Here is a 22150-nt window from a genome sequence, read left to right on the forward strand (position 1 = left end):
AATCAGTGTAGATGAAGGGGAGGTGACAGGTTAAAGAAGGATTTTTAAGCCTTGAGACAATTGAGACATGGATTGTGTATGTGTGCTATTCAGAGGGTGAATGGGCATGACAAAAGATTTAAGTGCCTTCCAACGGGGTATGGTAGTAGGTGCCAGTCGCAACAGTTTGTGTCAAGAACTGCAACGCTGCTGGGTTTTTCACACTCAACAGTTTCCTGTGTGTATCAAGAATGGTCCACCACCCAAAGGACATCCAGCCAACTTGACACAACTGTGGGAACATTGGAGTCAACATTGGGGGGGGGACTCAAAATGAGGAAGGTGTTCCTAATGTTTGGTATACTCAGTGTGTATGGCATTTTAAAACAGAATGCATAGATTTTTTTGTGCGCTGGATTGCCTGCTCTTGCTCGTAGAAAGATTTCTTAGGACAAGGTCAAGGAATGCGTAAATAAGCAATGCCAATGACATGCTGCTTTCTTAGAAGACAAACGCCACAGTGACACTGACTTGTTTGAAAGGAAAGTAGGGCGTGGCACTATCCATCCAAAATGAAAGCTTTGTCAGGAATAGGAGTGTTGAACACTACTCGAAGGCATAATAAACAGTTGATCGAATGTCTCAAGATACAGTTTAGCAGAAATGTGTGTCCGCTGGCCCTGCCTTACCTGTAGCTAAACAGGGATCGCTACCAGGCTACTTCACGCTTCTTCTTCATGTCCTCATTGGCGTGGTCCCTTTTATTACTGTGTTGGTTACAAGTGTGCTATGTTATCACAGACCCCAGATGTAGGACTTTGCAACTTCAAAACATGGCTATTGACCTTGACATGTGTGTCAAATTCTCATAACTCTATTGATTATTATTATATTGTATTTTGTACATTTGATATGTTATCATATTATTTATAGTTGATATTATTGTAAAGTAAGCATTTCATCTGTTCTTTACGAAGCATGTGACAAATGCAATTTGATTTGAAAGTCCTGGGAGTCCATGAGTAGGCTTCTTACCGGCTTCTCGTTTCATCAACTGATTCACAAAAACACACACATACAGCTATTATCCCCAAAAACTTGCTGACAAATCAGTCTTTATTAGATTTCCCCCCCGTGTACATATTCAAATGACATTTTCATTATGTCTATACAATTGTTATTTTACAATCTTTCCGACCAATGTAGATCACACTTTTTTAGTACTTTCTCTAGATTTGTTTTGTATACCTTATCAAAGACATTGTTGCGCCATAAAACTTATGTACACTTCATTTTGTATAAATGACCTAATGTTTTTCATAATTTAAAAAACGAATGTTGAGCTGTGAGTGAGTCTGAGTTATTTTTCAAATGTAGCAGCTGTTATCAGTTAGAAGGACAAAGTGCCAATTGAGCTTTCTGTCAAGGACTGAGACAGCAATGCATCATATGAAAGCAGGAGGATAACAGTAGGAACCCTGCAGAAACATACCAAACCTACAATGACTGAATTAAAAAACAGACTTCTGGTTTTCTCAAGGGCATTGTAAGAGAACATAGTGACCATTTGATCAATATTCTAGTTAATATGACAGTGACCATTTTATCCAATATCCAACTACCCAAACAACAATACAGTCAAAAAGTGGGTAAAAATGTAATGTACACCAAAAAAAGTAGAATAATTTAATTTTATCCTCATAGACACTGCACACACCTTCACCATTTTGAGTGGCAAAAGAGGGTTAAGGAACTTAAGAGCAACATTTGACTAAAGTTTTTGTTGATATTGCTTGTTGTCAGTTTTCTGTGAGATTCACCATGATGGGTCTGCAATGAAAGAAGACGGAATGTGAAATGATTATATATATTTTTTCAATGTACAGGATACCTCTCCTCTCATTAGTAAGTACAAATCAATGGGTATGGCTTTAGGTACCTATCAAAATGTCTGATTCCATCCACAGCGTGCTGTGTGCTCAACCCACAGGGCTAAGACTGGGCTGCCGGGGCGGTGGCAGCAGCATCAGCGGCTGTAAATCAAATTAAATATACAGTACATAGAAGTGAATATAACAGCATCTGACTGCATCTTACCGTACAATAAACGTATGTCAGAGTGACAGACGGGTCAAATAAGTCTGTAATGGAAATGTAAAAGGGACGCCCATAAAATGGATACAAGCGTCTGTTAAACTGCATATATTATTATATATTAAAGTGCTGATGTGGTTTGGTGTGTTGCAGTGTTCTGCTGACATTACCCTGCGAGGCGCCCTGTGTCATGTCATCCTGTTGGTCTGGTTGGTCCAGAATGTCAGCTGGAACGGCTGAGAGAGAAAAGAAAGAAACACATTTATTCCAATAACTTTCTTTTGTCTATGTGTTGCTCTGTCACTTCTTCATACTTGTCATTCCCACCTCATCATGTGCTTTGGATAAGTGTGTGTGTGTGTGCGTGTGCGTGTGTGTGTGTGTGTGTGGGGGGGGGGGGGGGGGGGGAGGGGGGGGGGAATAGGCTTATGGAAGAAGAAGAAAGGGGCCATTTAAAGCAATCTAGCACAAACACAGCCAGTCCTCCACACCAAACCTCTGGTGACTTCATTAGAGTTGTTTATTTAACTGGTCTAGCTACAACAAAGTGCCCTGGATTCCTGTGTGTGTGCGTGTTTGTGTGTGCGTACGGGCGTGTTCATGTTTGTGTCTGCATAGTGTCTATTGATGTGAGCTGTGGGAGGCATCAGGCAGGGCAGTCCTGTCTCCTCTCTTACCTTCAGTTGCCTCGACAACCGAGTCCATCTCACCAGACTTCATTATCTCTGTTCAAACAAACAGACATCTGATCAGAAATGTCACAAGGACAAAAGATGTGTTTACTTTGTGGCTCGTTGACTGAGTTGACTGGTGAACATAAATGCACTGTTTCTTCCCCTGGTGAGGAAGCCTTAGAATGCTTGGTCCTTTCATTGGTAACTACCCCAAGAAGTAAGTCAGTTTTGGGCCTTACCTTCTGAATCTGGAGTCATTGTTTCTTCCCTATCTATCTCATCGACATCTGAGAAAAAAAACACGAATCAGCTTTGTTTTTACTATTTCAATTATTATTACATACATATGAGAAAAACTAATGATTTCCCCCAAAAAATTTGATGCATTTTAGGATATATGTGTGAAATAAAATAAATGGCCAAATAATGTATTTTTTATGCATTTTGTAATGTATTTTAATGCGTGATATACATTTGTAAATGTATTTGGAATACATACATTTGTATGGAATATGTACATTATTTGGAATACGTACATATGTATGGAATACATACATTATTTAGAATACATACGTATGGCCAATGTTTTTTATTTCACATGCATTTTTTCCAAAATGTTAATCCTCGTTGGTCTCATCCTCATCTAAAGAACCGTTGAATATATATTATGTTGAACCACAATAATTCATTTGAATGTTAGTTACAACAGCTAAAGAACAAGCCATTTGAAAGCCCTGGTGATATTATTCAGGATCAGAGGAAATAAACCTGTGTGTGAATCTGCGCCTGGCTCTGCATCCGATTCAGATTGGTCATCCTCTGAGTCTATGAAAAGAAAATGATGGACCGTTTGACATAAATTACTTGACATCGCTTTCATTCACTACTGCATGGGTCAGCTGAAAAACAGGCAAGGTGATCAAGTGACACACAAGATAGAGAGACTTACCAGAGGCATCCTTGTCCATATCATCCTTGTCCATATCATCCTTGTCCATATCTTCTTTGTCCATATCATTCTTGTCCTTATCATCTTTCTCAGAATCTATATCAGAAAGAAGTGTTTCAGTTACCACAATATAATACCATTGTCACTAACAATACTACACCATCTTTTACATGGAATCACATATGTACCTTTTCATTATTAGCTGTTTTTCCTGACCGCATGACCTGGCCTAATTATTAGCTTCATTTCTATGGTTTTGTAGTGGTAACCTCACCTTTGGGCTCTTTCATCATGCTATCATCAGTGTCCTCTTCACTGTCATCCTCTTGTGGTTCAGGGGCATCGATGGTCCCAATGTCCTTTTTACTGTTGGAGTCTCGTTCAGCCTCACTTTCATCCTTACTGTCCTCCTTACTGTCCTCCTCACTTTCCTCCTTACTGTCCTCCTTACTGTCCTCCTCACTTTCATCCTTACTGTCCTCCTTACTGTCCTCCTGACTTTCATCCTTACTGTCCTCCTGACTTTCATCCTTACTGTCCTCCTGACTTTTGGACTCTGTTGTTTTTAGTTTCCTCTCCTCCTCCGCCTCCTCCAGCTCCTCCTCCTCTTTCTTTGCCTCCGCCTCCTCCAACTCCTCCTCCTTCTTTGCCTCCTTCTCCAGCTCCTCCTCCTCCTTTGCCTCCAGCTCCGCCTCCTCCTCCTCCGAATCCTGTGGAGGCTCAAAATCTTGCCTCCCTACAGGGCTTCCCTCCTCGATGCTGTCTTCAGGGCCGGGCTTCTGGTCCCCCACATCACTCCCCTCCTCCATGTCTGCGGCTACAGTCTCCTCCTGGCTGCCAATCACTCCTCCCTCCTCCAGGTTCATTTCCTGCTGCTCTGGTTCCTCCCTGGGGACCTGGATCACCTCATCACTGTCATCATTGCTGTTGTCTGCGCTGTCTCTGTTTTTCTTATCATCTTTGTCTGGTTTGTCGTCTTCTTCGGTGGTGTCCTTGCTGTCATCTGAGTCGTTCTTGACGTCTTTCTCCGGCCTGTCATCGTCTGTGTCAGAGTCTGAGTCTGCAGCGCCTTGTTTGCTGTCGCTGTCTGCCGCTTCCTCTGTCTGTGTGTCTTCTGCACGGGCCTTACCATCTAGTTCAGTGTCCTTATCCTCATCACTGTCATCTTTGTCTGTGGCAGCATCTGCAGACAAGTAACAGAATGTTTAGACATCCTGGTAATGAATAGGGTTCGTAACCTTCAATGAGCAGACTCCCCTGCAGAGTCATTATCTAACGTTTTTTCTTCACCTGCGGCATCCTTCTCATCTACATCAAGAGGATGCAGATGAGAATGAAGACAAAAACAGATTAATGACCAACTGAAGGGTAGAACAGCTCAAAATTACAGTTTCCCAGACAATCAATGTCAAGTTCAGAAATGTCAACTAAACACACCTGTATCACTCTTGTCGTCACTCTTGTCATCATCTTTGCCCGTCTCTGTGGCCTCATCCATGTCATCACTGGTCACATCTACAATAACACATGATTTATGTCATCAAACTGCCGTAACCTATTATTTGATGTCTTTGAATTGCCAATGAACCTGTCTAGTACAACATTACAATAAAAACCTTGATGTTGTTCTTCATACTTACCAGCAGAGTCAGCTTGCACGTCTGTTAGCACTTCATCTTGAAAAGAAACAAAAAGTTGGTTGTGTGTTTTATTATGAGTACCTAATCATATTTTCATTAGACAGGATACTGTATTGTCTACTTATCAATGCTTTGAATGGGGGATCAGTGTATTGTGTGTGTCAGGACTGTCACAATGTCTGCTTTAAACACATTTTACCTGTGGAGTCACTTCCTGGAGACTCTGTGGAGTCACTCCCTGGAGACTCTGTGGAGTCACTTCCTGGAGACTCTGTGGAGTCACTTCCTGGAGATTCTGTGGAGTCACTTTCTGGAGACTTATCCACACCTGCTGAGTCTGAAATCATAATTGAATTAGCAACATAAATGTACTATATTTATTAATTAACAACATAGATCTATTATAAGTCGGCCTGTTGATGTTTACAGCAATGTTTGTTACACTGATTATGTTTATTATAATGATAATGCTTGATACAATGATAATGTTTATTACAATGATAATGTTAGTATGTTCCGATGATCTGTGAAGTTAGAGTTTGGTTATTGTGCAAGTAAGTCAGAGAGAATGGGTCTTACCCAAATCCTCTGATGACACCTCTGTTGACACCTTCTCCCTGTCATCAGCACCATCTGTGAAGACAGACTAAATGAGTCAAAATTCAAACAATTTATGGCCGTTTTGTAATGGGTGAGTGTTATTGTGGCCCTAGTCTAGAATTAGTTAAATGTTTTAGGGTACGTCCCAAATGGCACCCTATTCCTTATACAGTGCACTATTTTTGACCTGTACTAAAGAGTACTGGGTCAGTATCCCGATTCCAATAACTGGGTCAGTATCCCGATTCCAATAACTGGGTGTATCTCAATTCCAATACTTATTGTTGATCTGTCTATCTATTGATTGATGTATGTCAAGTCAAAATGATCATTAAAAGTGATGAAGGACTTGAAGATTTAGGCTCAGTGGTTGTGAAGACTGCCATTGCTTTATGTGCTGCAAGATGTGCCCTCACCTGGTATATCATAATTGTCTACGGTCTCTGCTACTGCCTCAGAGGCATCTGAAAAACAGATCATATTTGATCATGTACTGCCAGTCATCATCAGCTCTACCCTACATCCCTCCATTAACGTAGCCATGTGGGCTCGGCTAATAATGTAAGCTAATGTAGAAGGAGTAAAGAAACGCCTGAGTGGAGATCCCACATCCACTTTTCTGCGGAAAAGGAAGCTAGGTTGAAGACAGCTGTATCCCTGGAAACCGGATGCTTCCGGTTGTTGGCAACTCCGCTCAAGCTGTTGGTAATGTAACAGTATTTCTGTCAGGGGCGGAAATCCCGGGGAAAATATGATTTGTCCGCCCCAATATATCACTGAAACATAACTATGTAATTGAAATAATATTAATAATACGCAATGAAAGCAATTGTGCTGATTATAGACACTTAAAAGCTCGTTTTTAAGTTTCAAAAGATTGCAACCCCCCACCCTTTGCCTCACAATGGTTTGATCCACTGCCAGTTCCTTAGTTTGCTAGGTAACGTAGAGGTCGTATCTACTGTCTGAAAGGCACTCAATGCACGTAACTGACGTGAGGTTAATCCAGTCAATCGCGCACACACACTAGCTGAATATGCAGAGCTAGTGCGCAAATATTAACTATTAAGCTAGCTCGTACCTATTCCATTTATGTGGCGTCGTCAAAGATGGAATCAGCATCCAGATGATGTAAGTTAGTGCTTCAAAGTCCCTGTGATAAGGTTAGCGATAAACTGAAATCCAAACTGAACAGAACTACACTCTCTTCTACCATTGTCTTAAATATATTTAATGGTCTCGTTGCAAAAGCTAAATTGTCGCAAGTGAACTTTTATTTATTTTATTTCACCTTTATTTAACCCGGGTAGCAAAGATTATAGCAAACACCACTGAAACGGAATTGGTGCTCGCTAGCTTTGCAAATTCAGCTATTGTTGGAAGCCAGCCAATATGAAACAAACTATTAAAATTACAAAAGGTTGCAGCATATGTTGTGTAAATGGTGAACTCATACAGCTTTCAACTCTTGTCATTTTAATCCGTTTCACATTTGCTAGCTACCTTTTAGATCGAAGCCCAAATAGAATGATAGAAGATGATAGAAGCCCATCTCCTACTGTAAATAACCTACACACTGTGTGTGTAGCCAGCCAGCCAGCCAGGTAGAAAAATGGCAGAAAAATAAAAGACGGACATCAGAGTATTTTTCAGTACACCAAAATGCATAGTAAGAACCCTAGTAGCCTAATATCTCAAAGACTAGTTGATAAAATGTTCATAAGAAAGAAATGAAATTCTAATGGAAATGTTTCACAATGATGTCATTAGGCAGAGCAGGCAACAGATGGCACACAGACAGCAGAGTTGGGGACAGATATGCAGGGACAGACTGACAGAGACAGGGAGTCTCAGGTAAATTTGTTGAGTCTTTGTTTGGCAACATTATGAAAGGTTCTCAATTTTTTTTACTTGTAAAATAGGAACATAATTGGAAAATGCCATGGATACCCCCACTCTCAACTTAAACTGGTAACTGAACTAAGATTTGTTAAAGGCAATGGTATTGCTGTTGTGATTAGTTGTGTAGTTTTGGGTACCGGTAGTTAGGAGTACGGCAAACACCTTATTTCTTTGGTTCCTCAATATACATTTACCATATTAAACGTAGGCTATGTGTTACAGCACTACTTTTGGTGTCCCCCTCAGGAATTGCTCTTGAGAAAATTTCATGTAATTGTCCCCTCCAAAGTTGATATCAGATTTTCGCCAATGATTTCTGTATCATTATATTACTATGTATCAGATGAACTATCATTTTGTACTTTATTATATTACTAGGTATGATAACTCTAGTCTAGAAGAACTTGCCTTTCACTTTGTATCTTTGTTTTGACTAAAGTAACTGTTGTGTCCAAAAGAATGAGACAACTTTGACATTGGGTAGCAAGAACATCTCTCAAGACGTATTGTTTCACTCACCGGCTGCGTCCGTTGTATCTTGGCTGCCTGCTGCTTCAGCTGCATCTTAACATAATGACAATGTTATTGGAAGGTATGAAAATACTGTCTCATTTCTTACCTTGTATTGAACATGATTACATAACCATACAATAGTTTGGCCATCTATTTGCTGCTGATGTTAACTGCCACTAAAATGATTTATTTGATTTATGCTTGACAATAGATGTATGGCTGCAGTATGTCTTCCCCCAGGTTTGTCCAATTCGCACTTGAAAGTAGACAGACAGATGCAGTAGTTATTGTAAAAAGACATTGCACATGACAGCACAGCACAGGCCAGTGCCGCCTGGGGAAATAACAAATGCCGTGCATTCTCATCATCACCATGGAAATAATTTTAGGGTGTGTCTGACTTTCTCTCACAGATTTTGACCCAGGCGAATGTGTGGCACGCAGTGCTGTGACACACAGTAGAAGACTGCATCTGTACATCCTGCATTGTTATCGAATGATTTCGACCTTTGCCCTTAACCCTTATCATTGATCTTTGTGTATTTTGCTCCTAGGTCTCACCTGGGGCATCAGAGTCATCAGGATTGCCTGTAGTTTCCACGCTGGTATCTCTGTCTGTAGGACAAGGAAGGGTGAGTATGATGCTCCCTGTGAAATCCCTAGTATAGAGTGTTTTTCATTGAATTTAAAATGAATTGGTTTCTCACTGTTTGTGTCTGGGAATGTATCACTGCTACTTGCATCTGATAAATGAAGAACAAACATCAGGTGAGTTGGAATTAGACGTTTGGCATTAGACGTTTTAGCCATGGACTCTTCAGTACTAAAATCTGTCTGGGTAAGATTAATATTACCATTACATGTTTCCTTGGTAACTGGTTTTGATTGGGCTTACTGTCTTTCAGATAATGTATTCCTCTAAGACATCTGATGTAGTTTATAGTGGGTGTTATAGAATGACAGTAAGTAAACAATGTGTTATGGCATGTGGAGGTTTGGGGAACTGGGAAACGTGGTTTTTGGCGAGCCTTGATATACGTTTGGCTTGGATTTGAGACCCCTTTGGTTTATTCTGTCAATTGTGCAAACCTTCAGCATGGCCCCACAGCACATAGTCAGACTCTGAGACATTTACTGTCTGGTCTAGAAAGCATTTGTTTAGCTACGTTCCGGGGGGTGCTGCTGTTGTTATACTGTATTTATACAGTATATTTGAGTATCCACCATTGCAGATCCTCTATAGGGGATAGTTAAGTGTTTTTTTTATAATCTTATAGCAGGCCCATTTTGTCTGCTCACTAATTATTTGCTATAATTTTGATAATTGTGGCTAATGAATGATTAGGTGTGTGTTTCTTACATTATAGTCTGAGCGGCTCAACATGTGTTGTCAACAGACACACACACACGCACACGCATGCACACGCACACGCATGCACACGCACACGCACACACACGCACACACACACACACACACACACACACACACACACACACACACACACACACACACACACACACACACACACACACACACACACACACACACACACACACACACACACACACTGACCTGGGGTGTCTGTTGTATCAGGTGAGGAATCCACTGCACCTAAAAACAAACCATAATCAACAGCTCAGTGTTCCTTCTCTCATGTTTGTTCACTGGTACTGTGAGGGGAAATGTTTTTCTTTCTTAGGGAATCAGCATATTCATTCTTGTTCTCTAATCTACAGAGTTGGTTTCCTTGAAAGTCTAGTTGAGTTGGTTCTACATCATTCACTCAAGATGACATTAACTTCTTCCTTGATGGAAAGATCCCCAGACCCTCGTACCTCCTGCTAGCTCTTTACTGGAATCAGTCCCATCTGTGGTCCCTGTGAACAACAGAGGATTTCTTATTAGTTTCCGTCGGTATAAAATGGTACATACCTTGCGTGGTTAAGAAGGTATTAGGTAGGAGATACATTGGCGTCAGTACAAACCTGCGGAGACTCCATCCGGGCTGCCTGTGAGGCCTCCGCCATCTTTGTCACCTGAGACAAAAAAAGTATCATAGCACCCCTTGCCAATGATCACCCAGCTAAGCCAATAACAAACTGGAAAACTCAGTATCTTAATGTATCCAATTATGCAACAGTCAAATGGTTTGATTTTTAGCACTGTTGAGGTTTCAGTCCAGTGTTTTCAAATGAAAATGAAATAAAACGACAAAGCACATATCGGAAGCGATCCATATATAACCTATATGTGTAGGCTTTGACTGGAGGGGTTGTCAGTGTGCTTACCTTTAAGGTGCACTAGCAAGAGGGCAGCTCTCTCTGAAACACACAGCACAAGGAATGGTGTCATTACACCAACAAAAACACTAGTTCAGACTGAATACAAAAACACTTCTAATTAGCAAAGCTGATTAGCATGTACTTTTCTAACTGTTGTGGTAATTATGAATGCCATGATAAAACACAAATTACACATTACCATCATTGTCTGCCTCGGTTCCATCTGTCAAATAAATGTGCATTAGATAGCGTTAGGGGAGCATGATTAGTGGTTTGGGGAACTAGCTCCATGTGAATGGGTCATATGAGGCCCACCCTACTCCTCTCTCTACCCCACATCAGGCAAAGGAGAACAGACCTCTTTTGTGTCTCCACAGAGAGACCAGGGTTCTGATTACACTGCCATTGTGGACATGCAGAGGACTCCCATTGTGATTCAATCAGATGGATGGAGGTCGCTGTATACATTGGAAATGCCTCCTCACTTAAACATTATGTAATGGTCATTTGGGTTTGTATATTTGCTCACTTTATGTTTGCAGTGTAGCTTAGAGTAGCTTAAACCGGATAACTGGAAAGGTGAAGCATGAAATGCGTAACCCATTGTTTTGTCACAATGATGAATGAAATTGAACTTAAATAAAAACACAACTACCTAACTATAAAATTGTCATTATTATTAAACTGTAGTTACTGTTGGAAGAATTCTAAATTCACCCACATTTATACGATTTATAAGAATGTTTACTTGAATGTTTTCTTACCATTAACGGGGGCTGAGATAGCAAGACCAGCCAAAGCAAAGATCAAAGGAACAATCAACAGTCTGTAAGAATAAGAACACAGAGATATAACTGATCACTTCACTTTTTAAACAATAATTTAGTCAAACAGATAGTCTGTGTTCTCCTAGAAGCCATCTTAGGGTTTTTAGTGGCAGTGGAACATTTTAAAAGGACTATTTGAGAATGGAAGGTTGCAGGAAATGTGTTTCCCCTGCTCATAGCATTATAATAAATGTGAATATATGTACCTTGCAGGAGGGAAAGGTATCTTATGGCCATTCTTATGTTCAACATATCTTATGGATAATTAATGATCACTAAAACCAATTAAAAGTTAATCAATGAAAAGTTGTTATATTATGTACTTTATCTTTGTAATATAATGAAAAGTCAAACACAGGGTGTTTATTAAACATTTAGACTTTCTCAAATTCTGACTTCTCAAAAGCTTTTTAAAGACTGTCTAGAGTCCCATCATTTTATCTCGTACCACAATCATTATTGGGTTTTGATGCTATTGTTATTGGTGTTTAGAAATGAACAAGGAAATCTTAAATAAGAAAAAGAACTACACATATATTTCCAACACATTGTGATCCACACAAAAACAATTCATTCATCTATCCCCTCTTGCCATCATTGAAATACCCCCAGCAGATGTAAACTTCTCAGGTTTCATTCTACATGTAGTGACAAATAAAACTTCTCCCAAGAATACAGATATATGTCCAAATAGATTGAGTAATTGTATAAGTACCCGTACACACATGTAAGTTCCAAATAAATACCCAAAGCTACCCATCCTTGTGTTAGTATTCACTTACCGTGACAACATTGTGATGGGATAGTTTAGCCAGTGGGGCAACACTCAGGTGTCTCTATAGTTTCCAGTAGGTCTAGAGTCTGACTGGAGGGAACACAAGGGGTTTTATACTTTCACCACTCCCTCCGCTCCTAGGGGGCAGAGCCTGTGAGACACACAGAGAGACACAGAGAGAGACAGGGGGGTTGCAGAGGAACATCATTGCACTCCTTTAAAATAAGGTTGAGAGTGAGGCTCTGACAACTTTGTTTGTGTTTCCAAACAGTGTTATGTATTAAGTCCCCTCTGATCTGAATCAATCCCCCATATCTCTCCCCTAAACATTCAGCCCCTCACACATACTCATAGCATACACTCAATCCCCCATATATCTCCCCTAAACATTCAGCCCCTCACACATACTCATAGCATACACTCAATCCCCCATATATCTCCCCAAACATTCAGCCCCTCACACATACTCATAGCATACACTCAATCCCCCATATATCTCCCCTAAACATTCAGCCCCTCACACATACTCATAGCATACACTCAATCCCCCATATATCTCCCCTAAACATTCAGCCCCTCACACATACTCATAGCATACACTCACCCCGCCCCCCTCTCAAAGTACCCACACATATCACTTAGGTGTGTAGATCGTTTTGTTGTTTTATTTCTTTTGTTTGCCCATGAGCTTTTAAGTGTGTTTTTCAAGTGAGCTGTGGTAGGTGTGTTCTTCTGGGGAACAAAACACAGATATGTGGTTAGGTAGGAAATGTTCTTGGAATTTAACCACGTGATTACTCTGCGCTTTTGTCTTGGCGTAGCAGGCTACTCGTAGACTACCTGCCTAGAAGTTATCTAGTGGTAAGGGTATGATGTAGCCAGATATAAAGTAGGTATGTTGTGATGTTTTTATGGTGTGAACTGAGAGCCAATGGCAGTAGAAGAATGGGTTCTACAATGCTATTTATGAAGGTTATGGAATGATCACCGACACAGGATGTTGAACATGTCAAAAAAATGTAAGCTTCATCAAATCTGTCCCTAAAATCTTTACATCCTTGTCAGAGCTGAATGCCAGCCGGAGAGGAGGAGATTGTTGAGAGACCTTCAGTCTTTCTTTGTTTTACATTAGGCAGTAGAGAACCTGCTCACAAGGTTCATAATGGTTGAAACAGTGAAGCAAACATCAAGGCATATAGTGTGCCTTGATGTTACCATTTTTAAGAATGTTGTAACATGTTTAAAGCTTTGTACCTTTTGAATTAAGTTTTCTAGCAGTGTTTTGGCCCCTCTGTGATAGTCTAGGACTTTGTCCCACCCACTCAACTTTCAGTGACTTCATTAGTGATGATTAGGATTTAGCATGTTACGTTTTGAGACTTTGACATTAAGATAAACCTGGACCACAATGGATAACTTTAGTATCATCTCTATGGAAAAGAAAGTTGCTACATTACCACCCTTATCATTTCACTCCTCACAAGTTGCATCACAGACTTACACTCCCACTCTGAGGAAACTTTTTAAACCAGTGTTGAAGAGAAAGGAGAATTTTTGTTTTGTAGTTCCAACCCAAACTCTTCTTGCATGCTTGTCAAATAACTCTTCTACTAACCTGATGAAAACATTCATTAAGACATTTTCAGATGCAAGATACCCCACTGGCAGGATTATAGTGGGTCTGGACTTTTTCTTATAGGTCAGATTTAACTCTCTTGAGGATTGGGGATTGACTGTTTCAGATGCTAATCTGATGCTAATGTTAACGTTTGTATGGTAATTAGGCGAATAGGTGATCACTGACGAAAAGCCAATAGATAGTTACTGTAACAGAATAGAAGATCATTAGCTAGCTTCCAATCATATAAACTCCCTGTTGTAAACTTTATAAACCTCTTTAGAAGTTTTTGTATTTATTTTTGGTAATACCAATTACCCCACTGAAGACACATAGTATACTCTGTCATAAAATACTTTATATGGCCAAATAAAATTCATAGAATAAAAAGGAAAGTTTTACATCTTCCTAAGGGTGGTTTTAACCTTCCAGACTTGGAATTGTATCAACTCGCTACCCAAGGCTTTTACTTGCGACATATAGTTAAAGCTGCAATATGTAACTTTTTGGGCGACCTGATCAAATTCACATAGAAATGTGTGTTATAGAGCTGTCATTCTCATTGGAAGCAAGACTATGAAGGGGTATATCTGTTTTATGTGCGCTATTTCTCTGCTTCCCATTAGTTTTTGCTCTTTTACCTTTCGGTTTTGTACACCAGCTTCAAACAGATGAAAATTCAAAATTTTTGGATATGGAAAAGATATTTCACAGCGGTTTAGATGGTCCAGTGATTTTCTACATTACACTTGCTTGTTAGTCACATAAACTGAAATTAGGAAAACTATTAGAATTATAGCAACCAGGAAATGGTGGAGCGATTTCTGCATAGTGCATCTTTAAATGCATTAAAGAAGAACAATAAGAACATATTGAAGATGTGGATGCTCATCCTCAGAATATTTTTTACATGTCTATTTTCAAAGGATAAAGCTAAGAACATTAACAACTTCATAGTTAAAAACACAGTAACAACTTGGAAGAAAATGAAACGCATTCTACAAGAACCAATGTGACTTCCTAAAAACACAACCCTATGGAACATTCCTTGGATAGCTTTTCACAATTCACTGATAAATTGGACCACATGGAAAACTAAAGGCATTGCAATTGTAAATGACATGGTAACAGGAAATACATTCATTTCCATGACAGAATTAAAAAGGTAATTTTGGACTGACCAATGTAGATAGTATCAAATACATGCAACATAAAAGTTCCATATCACAAAATTTGGATTAGAAATGTTTTCGACATCAGAGCAACCTTGAGGGAATCTTATTTGAGTCAGAAAAGGATGTTAATTTGATAGGGAAGATATATACTGCTCAAAAAAATAAAGGGAACACTTAAACAACACATCCTAGATCTGAATGAAAGAAATAATCTTATTAAATACTTTTTTCTTTACATAGTTGAATGTGCTGACAACAAAATCACACAAAAATAATCAATGGTAATCCAATTTATCAACCCATGGAGGTCTGGATTTGGAGTCACACTCAAAATTAAAGTGGAAAACCACACTACAGGCTGATCCAACTTTGATGTAATGTCCTTAAAACAAGTCAAAATGAGGCTCAGTTGTGTGTGTGGCCTCCACGTGCCTGTATGACCTCCCTACAACGCCTGGGCATGCTCCTGATGAGGTGGCGGATGGTCTCCTGAGGGATCTCCTCCCAGACCTGGACTAAAGCATCTGCCAACTCCTGGACAGTCTGTGGTGCAACGTGGCATTGGTGGATGGAGCGAGACATGATGTCCCAGATGTGCTCAATTGGATTCAGGTCTGGGGAACGGGCGGGCCAGTCCATAGCATCAATGCCTTCCTCTTGCAAGAACTGCTGACACACTCCAGCCACATGAGGTCTAGCATTGTCTTGCATTAGGAGGAACCCAGGGCCAACCCCACCAGCATATGGTCTCACAAGGGGTCTGAGGATCTCATCTCGGTACCTAATGGCAGTCAGGCTACCTCTGGCGAGCACATGGAGGGCTGTGCGGCCCCACTAAGAAATGCCACCCCACACCATGAGTGACCCACCGCCAAACCGGTCATGCTGGAAGATGTTGCAGGCAGTAGAACGTTCTCCACGGCGTCTCCAGACTCTGTCACGTCTGTCACGTGCTCAGTGTGAACCTGCTTTCATCTGTGAAGAGCACAGGGCGCCAGTGGCGAATTTGCCAATCTTGGTGTTCTCTGGCAAATGCCAAACGTCCTGCATGGTGTTGGGCTGTAAGCACAACCCCCACCTGTGGGCGTCGGGCCCTCATACCACCCTCATGGAGTCTGTTTCTGACCGTTTGAGCAGACACATGCATATTTGTGGCCTGCTGGAGGTCATTTTGCAGGGCTCTGGCAGTGCTTCTCCTGCTCCTCCTTGCACAAAGGCGGTGGTAGCGGTCCTGCTGCTGGGTTGTTGCCCTCCTACGGCCTCCTCCACGTCTCCTGATGTACTGGCCTGTCTCCTGGTAGCGCCTCCATGCTCTGGACAGTACGCTGACAGACACAGCAAACCTTCTTGCCACAGCTCGCATTGATGTGCCATCCTGGATGAGCTGCACTACCTGAGCCACTTGTGTGGGTTGTAGACTCCGTCTCATGCTACCACTAGAGTGAAAGCACCGCCAGCATTCAAATGTGACCAAAACATCAGCCAGGAAGCATAGGAACTGAGAAGTGGTCTGTGGTCCCCACCTGCAGAACCACTCCTTTATTGGGGGTGTCTTGCTAATTGCCTATAATTTACACCTGTTGTCTATTCCATTTGCACAACAGCATGTGAAATGTATTGTCAATCAGTGTTGCTTCCTAAGTGGACAGTTTGATTTCACAGAAGTGTGATTGACTTGGAGTTACATTGTGTTGTTTAAGTGTTCCCTTTATTTTTTTGAGCAGTGTACAAAACCTTGCAGAGAGCATATCCAATTGACAATCTCTTAGAAAAAAATATAAACTACTGGAACCAAGACTTCGGGAGAACTGATGTTGGCAAAGATGGAGGGAAAGCTGGAGCATAACTAACAAAATTACATTTAACGACAATGTACGCTTAATCCAGTATAAACTAATGTTTATTATACAAGAGACAAAATGCACAAATTCTACAGCACAACGTCAGAGTCATGTCTTAAGTGTAAAACTATGAATGACTCAATAATCCATACTCTCTGGGAACGCTATAATGTCCGGAAGTTGTGGGCGGAGCTAGAAAGTTGGTTTTACAATGTTAACTTACTTTTAATCAGTTTGTCTGCATATTTCAAGACATGACATATGGAAGTGTAGTGAGATACCCAATGGGTTGGATGATGCTCTTCTCATCTTGAAACAACGTATACTAAAAACTTGGAAATCAATCCGCCATCATTAACACATGGGATATTCAACTGATTTATTATTGAAATATTGAAAGTACGTGGGCTATGGAGAGAAACAAAATGGTTCCATTTCAGGCCATGTGGCAGAAAGGGACGTGGGAGCTGGAGATAAGGGAAAGGGGTATACCTAGTCAGTTGTCCAACTGAAATATGTCTTCCACATTTAACCCAACCCCTCTGAATCAGAGAGGTGTGGGGGGCTGCCTTAATCGATATCCATGTCTTTGCCGCCCGGGGGAACAGTGGGTTAACTGCCGTGCTCAGGGGCAGAATGACAGATTTTTACCTTGTTAGCTCAGGGATTTGAGCCAGCAACCTTTCGGTTACTGGCCCACCGCTCTAACCACTAGGCTATATATAGATTGGGGTGGGCATGCTGGTTGGTCTGGGCAGGTGTGATGTAACTGATGTTTGTTCGATGTTGTTGTTTGTATGTGTATGTTTTGTATTGTCTATTAAAGATTAAATTACATTTTACAAAAAATAAAAATAATAACTTTATTATCATCTCTACGGAAAAACAGCTGCTACATTACCACCCTTATCATTTCACTCCTCACGAGTTGAATCACAGACTTACACTCCCACTCTGAGGAAACTTTTAAAACCAGTGTTGAAGAGAAAGGAGAATTTTTGTTTTGTAGTTCCAACCCAAACTCTTCTTGCATGCTTGTCAAATAACTCTTCTACTAACCTGATGAAAACATTCATTAAGACATTTTCACATGCAAGATACCCCACTGGCAGGATTATAGTGGGTCTTTGTCTGCTCTGTTTCTTATAGGTCAGATTAAACTGTTTTGAGGATTGGGGATTGACTGTTTCAGATGTTAATCTGATGCTAATACTAACCACTTGTATGGTAAGAAGATGAATAGGTGATCACTGACGAAAGCCAATAGCTGGTTAGTATAACAGAATAGAAGATCATTAGCTAGCTTCTACTCCTATTAACTCCCTGTTGCTAACTTCATTGGGTCGTCATTTTAGCATTGTGGTGGTAGAGGGCCACCATCAGCCCCCCATAGTTTACATAGAACTAAGGGGCTTTCCACCCTCGACTAGCGGGACTAAACTGCAGACCATGTTAGGAGCTAGTAACATAAGCATTTCGCTGCACCCGCTATAACATCAGCTAAACTGTGTACCCAACCGTTCATTTGATTTAGTCAGATGGTAAGGGCTAATTGAAATGACTCGGTACCATTCATAAGTTTGGTACAGATGCTAACTTCAGAAGGGGCTTCCCACCCTATAATAGCAGTAGGACTAAGCTTTAGACCATTAAAAAGAGCAACAATCAGTCAGCCTGTGCAACAGATAAGCATTTGATATCTTTCTCTTTCGTTTTAGCTTCTTCCTGACTCTGATGTCTAACCCCCGGTAGATTTCCAGAACACCATGATAGTCTTTCCTTGTTCTTTTTAGGTACACAACATTTCAGTGGATGAACCTGAGTGAACTCAGGTTTTTGCTGACCTGGTTGCTTGCTTGGCATTATCAAAACTAACTGCATCGTATCAGATTTCAATCTATTGAAATCTCTCGGAAAAAGGCTTTAATGTAAATATGGGAGATTTCAGTGCCAAATGCTGACCCCTAATGAAACGTCTCTGTTTACTGTGCAGTTTTTGATAGAAAATAATTCCTGAAAGCTGATCTGTTGAGGAGGTATACTGTTGTGTAATGATGAGTCTTGTGATTGAACAATGAAGATAGTGTGGTATAATGGATTAAATTGGGTTTCAGTGTCAATGGTCTCAAATCACATCTTTTGCCATATTTGCCATTTTCAGTGGTTCACTAGTTGGCCTCAACACTACAGTATTAAAAAATAGTTCACTTCCTTCCCAACATGGCTGTGGACTATCAAGTGTGAGGCATGACCGTGCAAGTTTTTAACAACCTGCTAACTGAAACCTACCGACCCATTAGTTAATACAGAGTCAAGTCCAAGGTTTTAGGGATAGAGAGTTAGAGAGTTAGAGATCAGTGCTTGGTCTTTCCCCCTGCCTGCTGTCGTCATTTCTAGTATACTGATGTATCTTGCTCCAACCGTATCACTCTCATGGCACGTTCTAGAACACTGTTTCTGGTCCTGGGTGTGCAGCCAATTGAGAAGATTCCAAATCTATCTGTCCAGTGTTATTACTGAATTGACTGAAATTAAAATGGTATTATCTCTCTCCTTCTACCTTTATTCAGAGTTGGGTAGTATATTGTATCATAACGGATGTACAGTAGCAGTACATCTGACCAGCCATATCAATGCTTTGAAAGTGAAGGCTTCAGTCAGTGGTGTTTGAGCTGGCACACCTATGCCTGCCTGTACACCCACTCAGTATTAACAGGGAACACCTCCTCATTGCTCTGACGAGAGCTTTTGGTAGGGTGGCTGTTATATTCTCATTTTACCTGGATGTTAGATCTGTAACACAAAATGAGAGGCCTGTTATTTTTGGCCTAACACTTATTCAGAAGCAAGCACCTGTTTTCTAGCTGAATCCCAACCCATCCCTTCTGCATTAATTACCCTATACTGTAGTGTACATTGTGAAAAGCAATAGACTTAATTCCTCAACCGTCTTTAAAAAAGACCACGCTAAGGAAATACATTTATTGTAAGCTGCTGTTGGCCACGTCTTTGTCAGAAAATAAATTCCTTATGTCAAGGAACTTCATGGTTAGGTAAAGGTTGATTAAAAATACAGGGGAACGGTCCAGATTTTGTCTCCTTTTTTCCAAAGGGAGGTTTTATGACATTTTCAAATATGACATTGTAATGTCATCACAGCCAAAGGAGAGAAGGAAATCAATTTACCCATCGCAGCTTTATCGCCAAGTTTTTTGCAATGAATGCAATGTATTGATTTATGCGTCAACACTCTTGACGCTTATCTCTTTGCATTGAATGCATCGTATTGACTTATGTGTCAATACTGTTGATGCATATCTTTTCAAATCAAATCAAAGTTTATTGGTTGGGTACACAGATTTGAAGGTATTATAGCAGGTGCAGTGAAATGCTTATGTTACTAGCGGCAACAGTGTGTCTCGCCAATACAATACAAATACAGAAATCAAAACAAGAGTCCAATTAACAAAAGTAGATGTATTAGAGTGAGCATGTCTCAGAATCCAGAATATAAATATGTGGTGTGTATAGATAGGATAGGATATGGAAGGAAAATGGTATGTACATTAGGATGAGATATGTCAAGAATACAGTACATACATACACAGTGAGTAAACAACAGAAACAGAATATAAATATGTGGTGTGTATAGATAGGATAGGATATGGAAGGAAAATGGTATGTACATTAGGATGAGATATGTCAAGAATACAGTACATACATACACAGTGAGTAAACAACAGAAACAGAATATAAATATGTGGTGTGTATAGATAGGATAGGATATGGAAGGAAAATGGTATGTACATTAGGATGAGATATGTCAAGAATACAGTACATACATACACAGTGAGTAAACAACAGAAACAGAATATGAGGTGACCAGCATTCAATGAGTCTATAAACAAGTTTCCGTACCAGGCGGTGATGCAGCACGACAGAATGCTCTCAATGGTACATCTGTAGAAGTTTGTAAGGGTCTTAGGGGCCATGCCGAATTTCTTCAGCCGCCTGAGGTTGAAGAGGTGTGGTTGCGCCTTCTTCACCGTAATGTATTGACTTATGCGTCATGGTCTTTGTTTGTATTAGCAATGATACCATATTGGGAGACTTAGACGTCAGTTCCACGTCTAGTTTTGATTTACATTTTATTCACTTGTCAAACATGGAACAACGTTGAATCAGCCAGTTTGTGCCTAGTGGGAAAGGCCATATGTATTCTTCATCACATTTAAAAAGAACATTGTGGCCTATGGAGGATGGAGTTGTTTTTATAGAAAATCATGATGTATTCCTCATGGCTCTTCATTTGGTCATGACTGATATCAGGAACAAATGATACATGTGCGTATATGTGGGAAGTACAAATCCCTCTTTTCAATTCAAGTCATGTATAGCTAATCCCTTTTTGGAAACAGACCACTTACCTGTGAATGTGCAGCTTCGTAAGGAACGGCTTGGTCCTTTAGCTGACTGCTTGCTTGCCATGCCCTTCAGGAGCCATGCTCTATACAGCTGGAGTCACAACAGGCCTGGACAGAAAACCCGGAAAACAGAGGACAAAGTGAGGTCTCAGGAAACTGGGGTTAAATGATGGATCCAAAAAAAGAGAACTGTAAATCTAGAAGACAGACACCTCTGTTAAAAGATGGAGGCCATTCAGTGAAAGTGCAAGCAAGGTAACCAGCCAAACTCTTTCCATTGCTCTGTGGTTCTTCAACTGTTTTAATCACTGTTGGAAGCTGGTGGTATGCATGCAAACTGCTCTTAATGAGAGAGAGAGAGAGAGAGAGAGAGAGAGAGAGGAGAGAGAGAGAGAGAGAGAGAAAGAGAGAGAGAGAGAGAGAATGAGAGAGAGAGAGATTACTCAGAACTTGGTAACCCCCAAACCCTGTATATAATTGACAGAATATACAGGCTACAGTTCCCCTAATATACTGTATATAGTATTGGTTAACAAGAATCCCACATCTTTCTCTATAGGCCTAACTAATACACTTAGCTGACTAGGTGATGGTGGAGAGCCCACTACTCTACTACAACATCTTACCACTATCTGTGTTGTTGAGTGTCAATAGCAACCGTGTTGGGTGGTTGAAGCATGCCTCCAGCCTGAGAGAAAATAAGGTGCTGGTTTTCTGACTAATGCCCTCCTCTCCTCCCAAGCACTAGGCCTAATTGTACTTACCTCAGTGTCTGTGTTTACTGACAGTGAAGTCACACAGAGAGCAACTGGTTAGCCTATTTCTATTTTAAAGTCCTCAGTGAGTGATAGACTTT

General features: G+C 40.6%; 1 protein-coding gene across 4 annotated transcripts; it reads right to left on the reverse strand.

Annotated features, from left to right (window-relative positions):
• Nucleotides 1-1063: 1063 nt before the first annotated feature.
• LOC106570420 (otolith matrix protein OMM-64) lies at nucleotides 1064-21515 on the reverse strand. Of its 4 annotated transcripts, none has more exons than XM_014142728.3 (24): nucleotides 21298-21514; nucleotides 12244-12387; nucleotides 11399-11460; nucleotides 10834-10857; nucleotides 10641-10673; nucleotides 10338-10388; nucleotides 10188-10229; nucleotides 9925-9963; nucleotides 9059-9094; nucleotides 8913-8966; nucleotides 8358-8396; nucleotides 6353-6400; nucleotides 5916-5969; nucleotides 5536-5673; nucleotides 5337-5372; nucleotides 5134-5211; nucleotides 3971-4879; nucleotides 3697-3792; nucleotides 3516-3572; nucleotides 2987-3034; nucleotides 2751-2798; nucleotides 2244-2309; nucleotides 1919-2012; nucleotides 1064-1809 (listed from the first exon to the last, which is right to left on the reverse strand). In XM_014142728.3, the coding sequence occupies exons 2-23, from the start codon at nucleotides 12252-12254 to the stop codon at nucleotides 1972-1974; spliced, it is 2010 nt and encodes a 669-aa protein (XP_013998203.3). In that variant the 5' UTR covers nucleotides 12255-12387; nucleotides 21298-21514; the 3' UTR covers nucleotides 1064-1809; nucleotides 1919-1971. The 4 variants fall into 4 exon arrangements, with proteins under 4 accessions (XP_013998203.3, XP_013998202.3, XP_013998205.3 ...); XM_014142727.3 differs by having other exon boundaries at nucleotides 8358-8402; XM_014142730.3 differs by lacking the exon at nucleotides 6353-6400 and having other exon boundaries at nucleotides 21298-21515.
• Between the last annotated feature and the right edge of the window lie 635 nt (nucleotides 21516-22150).

The sequence above is a fragment of the Salmo salar genome, chromosome 14, assembly GCF_965601325.2.
Source record: "Salmo salar chromosome 14, fSalSal1, whole genome shotgun sequence".
Taxonomy (NCBI): Eukaryota; Metazoa; Chordata; class Actinopteri; order Salmoniformes; family Salmonidae; genus Salmo; species Salmo salar.